At 45.3% G+C, this 12547-nt stretch overlaps 1 protein-coding gene across 1 annotated transcript in view; it reads left to right on the forward strand.

Moving 5' to 3' along the window:
* The first annotated feature begins 5873 nt into the window (after positions 1–5873).
* The window catches only part of ssh2a (slingshot protein phosphatase 2a), a 33869-nt gene continuing 27195 nt past the window's right edge, over positions 5874–12547 (forward strand). Inside the window, exons 1-2 of the mRNA XM_069700596.1 lie at positions 5874–6095; positions 10171–10214. Of these exons, the coding sequence (XP_069556697.1) occupies positions 6033–6095; positions 10171–10214 (107 nt within the window). The 5' untranslated portion in view covers positions 5874–6032. The remainder of the gene's footprint in view (positions 6096–10170; positions 10215–12547) is intronic.

Genomic DNA, 12547 nt, shown 5'->3' on the forward strand with positions numbered 1-12547 from the left:
ATTTCATGGTTTTAATTGCGCCTCCCTGAATGTGCACATAATCATCATCCACACTCTGAGCTGTGTGCCAGTTCCCCCTTTATGTGTGTGTGTGTGTGTGTGTGTGTGTGTGTGTGTGTGTGTGTGTGTGTGTGTGTGTGTGTGTGTGTGTGTGTGTGTGTGTGTGTGTGTGTGTGTGTGTGTGTGTGTATGCGCGCGCGCGCATGGTATATTGTGGCAATTTCCTCTGGACTCCCTTCCCCTGACTGATGGACACATCCTGTGTTCACTGCCTGGTCTTATCACTGCAGATCTATATTAAACAGCGCAGCACAGCCAGCGTATCCCTCCACCTCTGCTGTACCTGTCATCTCAGCATCTGCCAGCCAGCCTCTCTCACTATCAGGTGTCTATCAAGACCACCAGCTCATTTCATCTCTCTCCCAGCTCTCATATCTTCTTATTTTCTTCTTTCCTATATTAATTTGGGGCGAGCCGGCCTGGACTCTGTGTTTGCTTGTGCATCTTTGCACCTTCTCTTTTTCTCAGTCTGGCTGCTGTCAGTTTGAGAACTCCCTCACAGGATCACATGTGAACCATGATAACCCCAATACTTCATGGCAGCAGTTCACTTTGACTTTCCACTTCTCGGCGAGCAGCTGAGTTTGACATATCTTTCAACTCCCTTTCTGTCTTCCTCCTCTCAGTTCTCCACATAAATATTTTTTGACAGCGATCCACAGGGTCACTCGTTATTTTCTCTGATAGAAAAATCCTGGCATTTACCTCTTTAACTTGCTCCATCTGTCTACTCCCTGCCTCTCCATGTTTTTTTCTCCCTCTACTGAGGCCTTCTGCTGATCCCCTGATACTGCAGCTGCCTCTGAAGAACAGGAAATGAAAATCTCTTTTCCCCTGCAGCCTGTCGCTCCCACCCTTTATCACACAGAAACCTCGATTCCGTGCAATGACTGTCTCTCACTCCCCTAATGAACTCATTTTGCACGAAGGGAGAATACCATCTTATCTCTGCAGGGTGGGCCCTCTGCTCACTCTGACACACTCTCCGTCTCGCTCTCTCTCTCTCTTTCTCTCTGTCTTTTCTCCATTGCTCCCTTCTTCTGTCTTCTTAGTTCATATAATTGTTGCCAAGATACACTGAGAGGTCCTTGATCTGTTGTTTTCTCATTATAGGTGAGGAGACGAGAAAGACGAGGAGAGAGCGAGGGAAGTGATGCTGAATTGTAACTCTGAAATGCACTGACTCCATTATTTATGTGTTGTATAAATATATGGAATTTGAAAACCCCAAGGCACAACGAGAACGCACAAGAAAACAGAATAAAACAACGGTGAGATTAATGTCACAGTTAGGCATATAAACATGCCCCTGTCCCAACTTTATTGAAATATATTGCTGGCATCAAATTCAAAATGAGCATACATTAAAAACAAATTCTGTGTCTCTGGTCAATATTTCCAATTACGTTTACAGTTTTAAGTTTTCAGTCAACGTGATTTAAAAATCATTGCATTGTGTGTTACATTTTACAAAGCGTCCCAACTTTTTTGGAAACAGTCCAGTGTGGTACGAGTCCAGATAACATGCAGTCAACAATTATCCAAGAAAGCCCACATCATATACTGTATGTACATGATTGTTCAAATCAACAGAACAAACAATAAATATGACCATGAAATGGTCATATTTAATGTTTAAAATGTACGATAATGGGCCTTCTTCCCTCCACCTTCACCATGCATGGACGAGGAGTGGGCGATGTTGAATTCTCTTATTTTGGGTTGCAGAGTGTCCGCTCATCACCTTTTCCAGCAGACCTTTAGCTTCAGTAGTGGCCACACCTCGAAAGAATCAGCTGGAGCAGAGTCAAAGCAGAAGGAGTCAGATGAAGAGAATGACAAAAGATCAGACAAAGACGGAAGTAAAAGGCTCATAGTCATGATTAAGACAAATGAGGGCTCAACCAGTAGAAGAATGGGACAGAAATCGTGAGATAAATGTGATCATAATCATGCGATAAATGGGATTGTCATGTTTTGAAATGGGTCCATGAACAGGTTTCCTTTAGTTTCAGTATGTTATAAAAAAAAAAAAAAATCACATTAAAAACACCTGAAACCTGATTAAGATGTGATATTCCATTTTTTCTTTAATTTTTTTTTTTTTTTTTTTTTTTTGTGGGCCAGTTTAGGTAATTCACATGCAGAGCTGACTGTATACAGTCCTGTCTCGCTGTCAACACTTGCAAAATACATGTGTATCAAACAAAATGAAATCCCTCTCAAACACTTCAGCGTCTACATTTCGGCCACCTGAATATTTTCACAGCAGACATTTTGACCTGTCAAAGCAGGGAGAGCTCAGATGTAGATAATAACATTAACGATGGCTCCTTTCCATTAAATGTCAAGCGGCCAAATGTGCATGCTGACTTAATGACAGTGGGAAAAGAGGCATCGTTTACCGTATTAGTTATACCTATTCTTTTCATGCTGTCACTGCAAAATGTTTGTTTGCCACGGAAGAGATCCTTTGTCACATTGAAGCAGTCTCCGAGCATGTTAAAGTATGAAAACACTGTCTTGGTCTGAATTTATTGCTGTTGTATTTGGTAGAAAAAATTAACATCAAATCAGCAGGCAGGTCCAATTAAACCTCTCAGGAGAGTTTTGTTGAAATGCCTTTTTAAGGTTCTTTTGACTTTTGTTAAACTGACAAGGGGTTTAATTGTAATTTGCTAAATGACCCACCAATCACCCTAATCCCATTACTTTTGAATAATAACATAAATTCACACTGTGATGCTTTTCAAGCGGACTAAAAGTCTATGAAAACATGACGTTGCGCAACATTAGGCCCTCCTGTCCTGACAGGCAAAGAAACAGGTGAACACAGACAGACAGACAGACAGACATCATTAATAACAGCTAATATAAAGGTGTGACAATTAGCAGGCAAGAACAGGGCTGAATAAAATAAGAGTATGTGTTACCATGGCGACTTTGATTCTGTGCTGAAATAAATGGCTAGAAGGTCAGAGCTGCATTAACACTATCTAACATATAGGCCTACATATATTATACATATGCACACCTCACACAGTGTGTTAAAGTCTCTGTCCCAGCTGGAGGGGTACTTTAGGTCCACATAAGCAGAACCATTAACAAATAAAACACAACCCCAGTTTATTATAAAATAAATAATCATATTATATGTGTAGTATTAGCACTTGTTCTCCACTGTCTCCACTGGTTTTTAATGGGGTCACATCCCCCCCTGTTGGTTTTAAAGAGTATCATGACATCAGAATCAGTGTAGCTTGCTTTGACCAGAGCTAACCACAAGGGGGAGGAGGGGAGCGCGCGCGTGTGTGTGTGTGTGTGTGTGTGGGAGGGAGGGAGGGGGGAATCAGGGTGTGGATTCACGATGCCAGGAAATCAAATCAAATCAATAAATAATTAACTACATACATTTGTGTAGTGTCTTGGATTAAACCTTATTAGTAGGAATCCCTGAGATGGATGTATATCTGCGTTGTGGAGCATGTCAGTTATAAACTTCCTCTACTTCCTGCTCTTCATATATACAAATGGGTTCAAATGTGACTTGCTTTTTCTTTCTTTTTTTTACTATCTCTACTGTCTCTCTCTCTCTCTCTCTCTCTCTCTCTCTCTCTCTCTCTCTCTCTCTCTCTCTCTCACACACACTCATGTCTGTGATCCAGTCTCTTTTGGAGAGCAGCACTTTAATTACAAGGAGGATTTCCTTTAGTCCCATTGTCTCTGTCTTGACACTAAATCCCTGAAGTAGAATCATCCTCCGCTCTAATCCTAATCTTGTTTTCTCCATACACACTGACTTTCTCCGTCTCCCCGCCTGTTGTTGTCACCTGTCTGCAGTCAATTTGTTTTTTGTTTTTCTTTCCTCAGCTTTTGCCCTGATTTGTGACTCTGTCTTTGGCTGCTCTCTTGTCTTTTGTCTCCTCTGGCAGGTGCATGACCTCCACCTAATGCTATAAAAGACAAACAAATACACAGATTGTCTCCACTTTAAGTAGAGCTGGTTTTTTTGTGTTTTTTTTACCATACTATCAAAAACTAATATAGTTAGATTTACATGCACAGCTGCTCACCCTCTCGCTCTATCACACACACACACACACACACACACACACACACACACACACACACACACACACACACACACACACACACACACACACACACACACACACACACACACACACACACACACACACACACACACACACACACACACACAGTGTGTAAGGCCTAATGGGCTCCACCCAAGCTGCAGGGCTGGATATGGAAGGGGGGGAGGCGGGAGTGGTAAGGACAAGTCGTCAATCATCCTGTCACTTCTTTATTTGCAATCATTCCCATCATGTGCTTTCTCTATTTTGATCTCTACTTTCTATCTTAGTCTCTCACCACTCCATCCTCCTCTCGTTTTCTTTTACTCCCTCCAAGTGCAGCACTAACTGCTTTTCTCCCACAATCAGATTGTGTTTTATTTTGTCGCATTTTGTCCCGCTCTCTCCTTCTCTTCCTCATCTCACACAAGGCTTATTGGCTGATCAATGAAAAGGAAAAAGAAGAGAAAAAGATGGAGGAGGGGGAGGAACACTGAGGAGAGGGAGAAGAAGGGGAGGAGGAAGAAGATGAGGAGGAGGAGGAGGAGGCACTGACCCAGATAATGCAATGAAGTGAATCAAAATGAGCCCCATATCCTCGGGTAGACCTCAGTTTCACACCCATCTAAACCGCCAGCACTCGCTTATCCCTGAACATCCACTCTAGAGAGAGTATTTGTGCGCCTTCAATAAAATGCAGTGGTGAAGGTGTTCGCTGTCACTTTGATTTGACACTTTATGTCGTGAGTTTCAAGGCTCTTTGAGATACGGGGTTGTATTTACTGCTCTATATCTCCTCACATCTTTCACCTCCTTTCTTCTTCATGACCCTCCTCTGACTGTCCTTTCACCATCATCCCTCACACACACACACACACACACACACACACACACACACACACACACACACACACACACACACACACACACACACACACACACACACACACACATACACACACACCTCCCCCTGCTCTGCTTTCACCCCACCTACCCATCCCCACCACCACCACCACCACCACCACCACACCCATCTCCCAGAGGAGATAACTGAAAAACATGAGATGTAAGGTCAGGTCTTGTTCTGCAGCAGATCCTCTGTAGGAAAGAGAGGATCACACAAAGATGGATCATTCATGATATGTCACACACACACACACACACACACACACACACACACACACACACACACACACACACACACACACACACACACACACACACACACACACACACACACACTGTATCTACATTTTAGCATCTCCACCTGCCGTATTGTTCCTTATTATCCTCAGTTTAATTGATCAATTGGTAGTGACCTCAGGATGAATGGGGGTGTAAGTATTCATCCAGCAGTCATTAACCATTTGACAACTGGTTGCCATTGCGCATGCGCTTGAGACCGGCAGGGCAGCCTATTACATCAAGTCGATGGAAATCAGGCAGAACAATACAGGAAGTTTTTTTTAGATTTTATTACAAAAATAAAAGCACTGAATTACCCAGTATAAAGACGACTGCATGAATTATTGTCTAAAAGGGTCTCAAAGCTGATACAAAAAAAAAAATACCAGACTGATATTTGAACGTTTTATAAATATGCACAGTAATCTGACCTCTCTGTATTTGAGTTAATATAACACTTCCTGTATTCAGCTTTTCTTTTGAAAAAAAAAAAGAAAAAGTAAAGACCGGATGTGTTTTGTTTACTCTTTACAACGTGACACGAGCGGGACAACTCAGCGACCTCCGGTGAAACAACCTCCGGGAGGAAGCGCGGCGTGCTGCAGGTTTCTGCCCCAAAATAATGCCTGACGTCCCGGCGACGTTTCAGTCTGCGAGGTGACCGAAGCCCGAGCAGCAGCAGCCGGCGGCGGGATGGCGCTGGTCACCGTCCAGCGGTCGCCGACACCGAGCACTACCTCCAGCCCCTGCGTGTCGGTAAGTACCCGTGAACCGGGTGGACATGTCCGGTCGTCTCCTCCGGTCGACACCGCTCACGGTCCACCGGGTGGCTAACTGTGACGAGCTGCTAGCATCACACTGTAAAAACTACACCTAAAATCAGCTCCCGACGGCCCCGCTGAAGGGTGGAGGTTTCTTTATCTTCGAGCTGTTGAGCTTCCGGCAGGTTACTGATTCAGCTTCTTGATAAATGCGTGAAGCTTTTCCTCGTAAACTCACTCAAACTGCTAATGCTAACGGGGAGACCTCATGTTTGCTCACTCACTTCCTCCCTGAGAGGCAGACTGACTTCTTCACAACGAAACATCGCTGCGGATGAAAGCTGCTACCGGGTTGTGTTTATTATGGGCTGCTGTCTACACCTGTCTACACCTGTCTACACCTGTCTGTACCTGTCTTCACCTGTCTACACCTGTATGGAACCTGTCTACACCTGTCTGTACCTGTCTTCACCTGTCTACACCTGTCTGTACCTGTCTTCACCTGTCTACACCTGTCTGTACCTGTCTACACCTGTCTACACCTGTCTGTACCTGTCTTCACCTGTCTACACCTGTCTGTACCTGTCTGTACCTGTCTTCACCTGTCTACACCTGTCTGTACCTGTCTGTACCTGTCTTCACCTGTCTACACCTGTCTGTACCTGTCTTCACCTGTCTACACCTGTCTGTACCTGTCTGTACCTGTCTACACCTGTCTACACCTGTCTGTACCTGTCTTCACCTGTCTACACCTGTCTACACCTGTCTGTACCTGTCTACACCTGTCTACACCTGTCTGTACCTGTCTTCACCTGTCTACACCTGTCTACACCTGTCTTCACCTGTCTACACCTGTCTGTACCTGTCTACACCTGTCTGTACCTGTCTGTACCTGTCTACACCTGTCTACACCTGTCTGTCTTCACCTGTCTTCACCTGTCTACACCTGTCTGTACCTGTCTACACCTGTCTACACCTGTCTGTACCTGTCTTCACCTGTCTACACCTGTCTACACCTGTCTTCACCTGTCTACACCTGTCTGTACCTGTCACCTGTCTCTGTCTTCACCTGTCTGTCACCTGTCTACACCTGTCTACACCTGTCTACACCTGTCTGTACCTGTCTTCACCTGTCTACACCTGTCTACACCTGTCTACACCTGTCTTCACCTGTCTACACCTGTCTGTACCTGTCTACACCTGTCTGCACCTGTCTGCACCTGTCTACACCTGTCTACACCTGTCTGTACCTGTCTTCACCTGTCTACACCTGTCTGTACCTGTCTACACCTGTCTACACCTGTCCACACCGCCAGACGCGACAGCAGCAGCACAGCTGCTTGGTTGAGTGACAGCAAGGGGGGAGAGGGTTAGTGTGACAGGCCCGTCAGACCCGGTTGGAGGCAGCGGGGTCGTCCCGTTACCCCCTCTTGACACCCCTGTGTCGTCCCGTTATCCCCTCTGAGACCCCTCTGACGTCCCGTTATCCCCTCTTGACACCCTGGGGTCGTCCCGTTATCCCCTCTGAGACCCCGGGGTCGTCCCGTTATCCCCTCTTGACACCCTGGGGTCGTCCCGTTATCCCCTCTGACACCCCTCTGTCGTCCCGTTACCCCTTCTGACACCCCGGGGTCGTCCCGTTACCTCCTCTTGACACCCCTCTGTCGTCCCGTTACCCCCTCTGAGACCCCTCTGTCGTCCCGTTATCCCCTCTTGACACCCCGGGGTCGTCCCGTTATCCCCTCTGACACCCCTCTGTCGTCCCGTTACCCCTTCTGACACCCCGGGGTCGTCCCGTTACCTCCTCTTGACACCCCTCTGTCGTCCCGTTATCCCCTCTTGACACCCCTCTGTCGTCCCGTTATCCCCTCTGACACCCTGAGGTCATCCCGTTATCCCCTCTGACACCCCGAGGTCGTCCCGTTGTCCCCTCTGACACACCGAGGGCGTCCCGCGTCTGGCTGCGGGCTCTCGACGCATCACAGCAGGGGTGGTGGTGTGGCTGCTACAGATAAGGCACCGTCACCCCATGACCAGGAACAATTGCCCCCAGTGAGTTGTGTCGGCCGCACTGTTTTCACTGGATGTTATAAAAAACGTTTCCCTGAAGATCCTGACCTCTGAGTAACACAACTTGCAGCTCAATGGGTTGTTTTTTGTTTTGTGTTTTTTTTTTTCCACAGTGACTGTCTGTGTTGCTGCAGATATCAGGTCCAGTGTGGTGGAGAGTCACATGGACAGCCGTGCAAATCATGGTGAATAGATTAAGAAAATCCCCTTCAGAGAGATGGTCGACAAACATGCAACGCCTGCAACGGCTGGGAGAGGGTGTAGAATTAATCTGGAGGACATTTGAGAAAAGTGGGCTATATACATAATCTAAAAATATCAGGATTAAAAAGGCTGCAGTGCACATCACTTGGTACCATTTGGACATGTCCGTTAAAATCATGACCAGTCCATGAAACGGTGCACAAAAAGTGTGATGTAAGGTGAATGTATAAATCAGCGGTGAGGCTTGGTAGCGTTGAGGCAGTGAAAGGATCCCAGCCTGAGGTTACCAGCTGCTTGTCATGAGACCTTTTTCTGATGGGAAGCAGCCATGTGAGCACTCTTGTGAGGTGTCTGCTGCTCGGAGGTGGGGACAGAGCAGAAACCTGGGAAAAGGAAAAGCACAACAGAGCAGTGTATGGAAGGAAGAACAGGGAACAAAGCTCTTAAAAGAAAGATCATGAGGTTCACAGCTGGAACGCCACTTCAACTTCAGCTTTCATGTGAAATGTGTTTGCTGCCTTCTGGACAAGTTGTCAGTGATCGGGTACATTAGTTTCGTAGGTTTCAGATTATTTGCCCTCGGCACATTGGGGAGTAGCCTCCCCACAGTGGCGGTGTACAAATCTGCCTAGCAGCACACTCAATCCCTTCTTCTGATTGGCTATACGACCACTCCCCACACATACATGCGGTTGCACGGTAACCATGGAGATCAGCTCATTATGGTATGTTGTTATTAGACGTATACAGCCCCTCCACACATCAGCAATGTGTGTGAGTGCTTTGCAGAGGTGTCATGGTATGCTGGTGTCACATACGCCTTTGAGATCTGCTGAGGAATGTTTTTGTCAGGTGTGTGTGTGTGTGTGTGTGTGTGTGTGTGTGTGTGTGTGTGTGTGTGTGTGTGTGTGTGTGTGTGTGTGTGTGTGTGTGTGTGTGTGTGTGTGTGTGTGTGTGTGTGTGTGCGTGCGTGCGTGTGCAAGGACTCCTATTGCTCCTGTGTCACAATATTTTGTCTTGAGGGCAGCGTGTTAGTCTGCTGATGCAGCGAGCAGAATTCAGACAGCTGCGTCTCCGGGATGAATCACATCAGTGGAGACACGAACAGATGTAACCGCCCTCCTCCCGACCTCACCTCCTGCATGCAGCACTATCGTCCTCACTCATCATCATCATCTTTCATCGCCACCTGCTTTAGCATCTTATTATTGTTCAGTGTCCAGTGTGTGTGTGTGTGTGTGTGTGTGTGTGTGTGTGTGTGTGTGTGTGTGTATTTTGGCCTCAGGACTGACAGATTGATGCCAAAGAGAAAGTTCCCAGAGTTTGTGGGAGGGATTACTAAAACAGGCTGGGATTAAAATTGTGTGTGGCGAGCTGTGCTGGTTGTAGTGGTGGTGGCGGTGGGGGGGGGCAGGATGATTGCATTTTGGAGGAAAAAAAAAAAGAGAGCTGGACGGTGGGGGGTGCGTGGACACTCCGGTCTGTTTCAGCCTTATCCCCTGTCCTTGCTCTGAACTTCAATTGAAATACCACGCTGGCCCCGCCGTGTGACTGAAGTCACAGATGAAAAGCCTCGTGTAGCTGCCAGCCAGTTTAGCACTCTTTTAATGCGACATTAATTGAGTCTGACTCGGTAAGTTATGCAAATAGCCATCCAAGTCTCTTTGGTCAATGTGGTACAGTTTGTTCCCTCCTGAAATGGGAGCTGCTGGTGTGAAGTGATCCAAGTAATAAATAAACTCTCCCTTTTCTGTAATGATGATGTTTTGTTTCTTGCTTTCTGTCTGCCTCTTCAGGAGTCGGGCAGCGGTGAGGATGACCGTCGCTCTCAGCCCCGGAGGTGAGACCATTTTCTGTTTTGTCATTCCTCTGCCTTCTGTTTCCTTCTTCAAGTCCAGTCCTTCTCAGGCTGCCACTCAACAGCACCTTTAGAAACTGTAGGTTGAGACCAACGCCACTAGAGGGAGACTGTACATCAGGGTTGCTGTGTATATATTTTTCCTGGAGTGCTTTTTGCACATTTTCTGATTACACTATGTGCAGGATTAATGCCATTGTCTCATTATTTCAGTACTTACCAAAGTTTTATCTACTAAAGGACAAGCTACTTAAAGCATTCAATTTACATGTCAGAAGATACAAAATCTTTGACATTTTATAGTCTTGGTGTAACAAAGAACGAAGAAATTTCCCCTTGGGGATTAATAAAGTGAAATAAATAAATAAATAAAATAAATAACCAGAGGAGTTGTGTCAATATGAGTCAGCTGGAATCATTTTTCTGCTGTATATTTCTGAATGAACAAGAAAAATAGGTCTTTGCATGTATTTTGTGTTTTTAAAATGTATTTCTTTATATTTCTATAAATATATTTCTCTATATTGTGCTTATATTACATTGTACATTGCCTTTGACATATACCATGAATTTCACACCGAGTTTTTAGTATCATTGAATATCATTTTGAGCATCGTACCGACGTTACGAAGAGAGACAGGCAAAACGTTTCTAAACAGTTTTCTGTTTCTCATGCTGGAAACAATGAGTGTCTTTGTAAGTTCTTTTTATCAATATTTGCTCGGTGCTGCGGTTTGATTTGCATGATTCGGTCTGATGGTTGCGGTGGAGTCGCTTTTCTTTTGAAGTTCGTATCTGTATTTTCATAAAAGTCAAACGACGTCACTGCAGTTATTGTCCGTGTTGCTCAGATGACTCGGGTGTCCGCTTTGTTCTGTCGTATCCGGGGGCTTCTTCAGAGCTGGAATGACATTCACATAGTTTACCGAGGAGGAGCTGAAAGCGCATCTTTATGTTGTGTTTGGACCTTAACCAGCTATTGTTGGAACGTGGAAATTCTGTCTTCAGTGTGCAAGTGTTTTATCATTAACTGTTAACCCGACATTACAGTCTGCCCGTGGAGACATTAAAGAGGGAGTGGAACATCAAAGCCTACACAGCCTTTCCATCCTTAATGGACTTTGTAAGGGGCTTTTGTAGACTAATCTAAATGTTTAAGTGCTATCTAAATAGTCTGGTTTTGTCATTTAATTTTCTGTATCAAACATGGTAGTGTTTATTGCAGCAGGTAATGAGACCGTGCATTACACTTGATGGATATACTCCAGCTGTGTAGACAGATACTTCATATCTCGGCCTGTGAGACCCGTGCAGATTAAAGGACTGGTCTGAGTGAAGCGCCGCCATCCTGCCAGGAGGCCGCAGATGTCAGAGACAGGATTAAACTGAATGCTCGGCACAAGCTGGAAGACATTTGATAGAAACACAACACATAACAACAGAGAATGACAGATTCGAGCCAGACTCCTGACTCTTACAGACCGAAGAAGCAGTGCAGTGAGTTCGACTTCATCAGACAGACTGAACTTCCCCTGCTGTGTCATATTCCATCTCTTCACCTTTGGGCTTTGGCCGCGGCCCAGTATCACTCTCAGATTTCATTCATGCGTGTCTTGGACCCCTTCACACTGCAGGACTCCAGTGAGACCTTGCCTAACAAAACGCATCTGAAAAAAAAAAGAGCTGGCGTGCACTCGTTAGGAAGGTTTTCAGGCCTGAGATCAGACCTGAGTTTTTTTTTTTTATTCTGCACACATGCATTGGCAGGAAAGTCACAATATTAGCAATTCTCATCAGCTTTTTGAGCATGTACAGTACAGGGTAGTCACGTATGTTTAATAAGCTCACTAGTTTTGGGTGTTTTGCTGAGGCACAGGCATGTAATGATGGCGCATAGCAATGTGCTAATACTGAACACACCATCATTTAACAAGATGGAAAAATAGTGAAAATATAGGTTGTTTTGACATGATTTTTATAAACTTCTGCACCACACCTGGATATGAATTTACATCGAAGGTGAATCTTTTGGCACAGCCACAGGCCCTGACCTTCTGCCAAATTTGACTGAAGTTTGATTTTGAAATTAAAATGCAGACAAACCCTCCTGAACGTGTGACATTCTTAGTGGCGGTAGTTTTATTGAAAACCCAGACAAACCATATGGTGATAATGGGAGTTAATGATTGCATCTAGTTGGAGATAAGAGTGGGATTTAACCCAACGTGGAACACGCTACAAAAGATTTGTCATTCATATATGAAAATTGAGATATGATATGATGACATCACTCCTGCCTTTGACACACCCCAGTA

Source organism: Brachyistius frenatus, unplaced genomic scaffold (genome assembly GCF_029030835.1).
Source record: "Brachyistius frenatus isolate BFR_SWC_R1_liver_20210118 unplaced genomic scaffold, ASM2903083v1 Contig_1, whole genome shotgun sequence".
NCBI classification, from domain to species: Eukaryota; Metazoa; Chordata; class Actinopteri; family Embiotocidae; genus Brachyistius; species Brachyistius frenatus.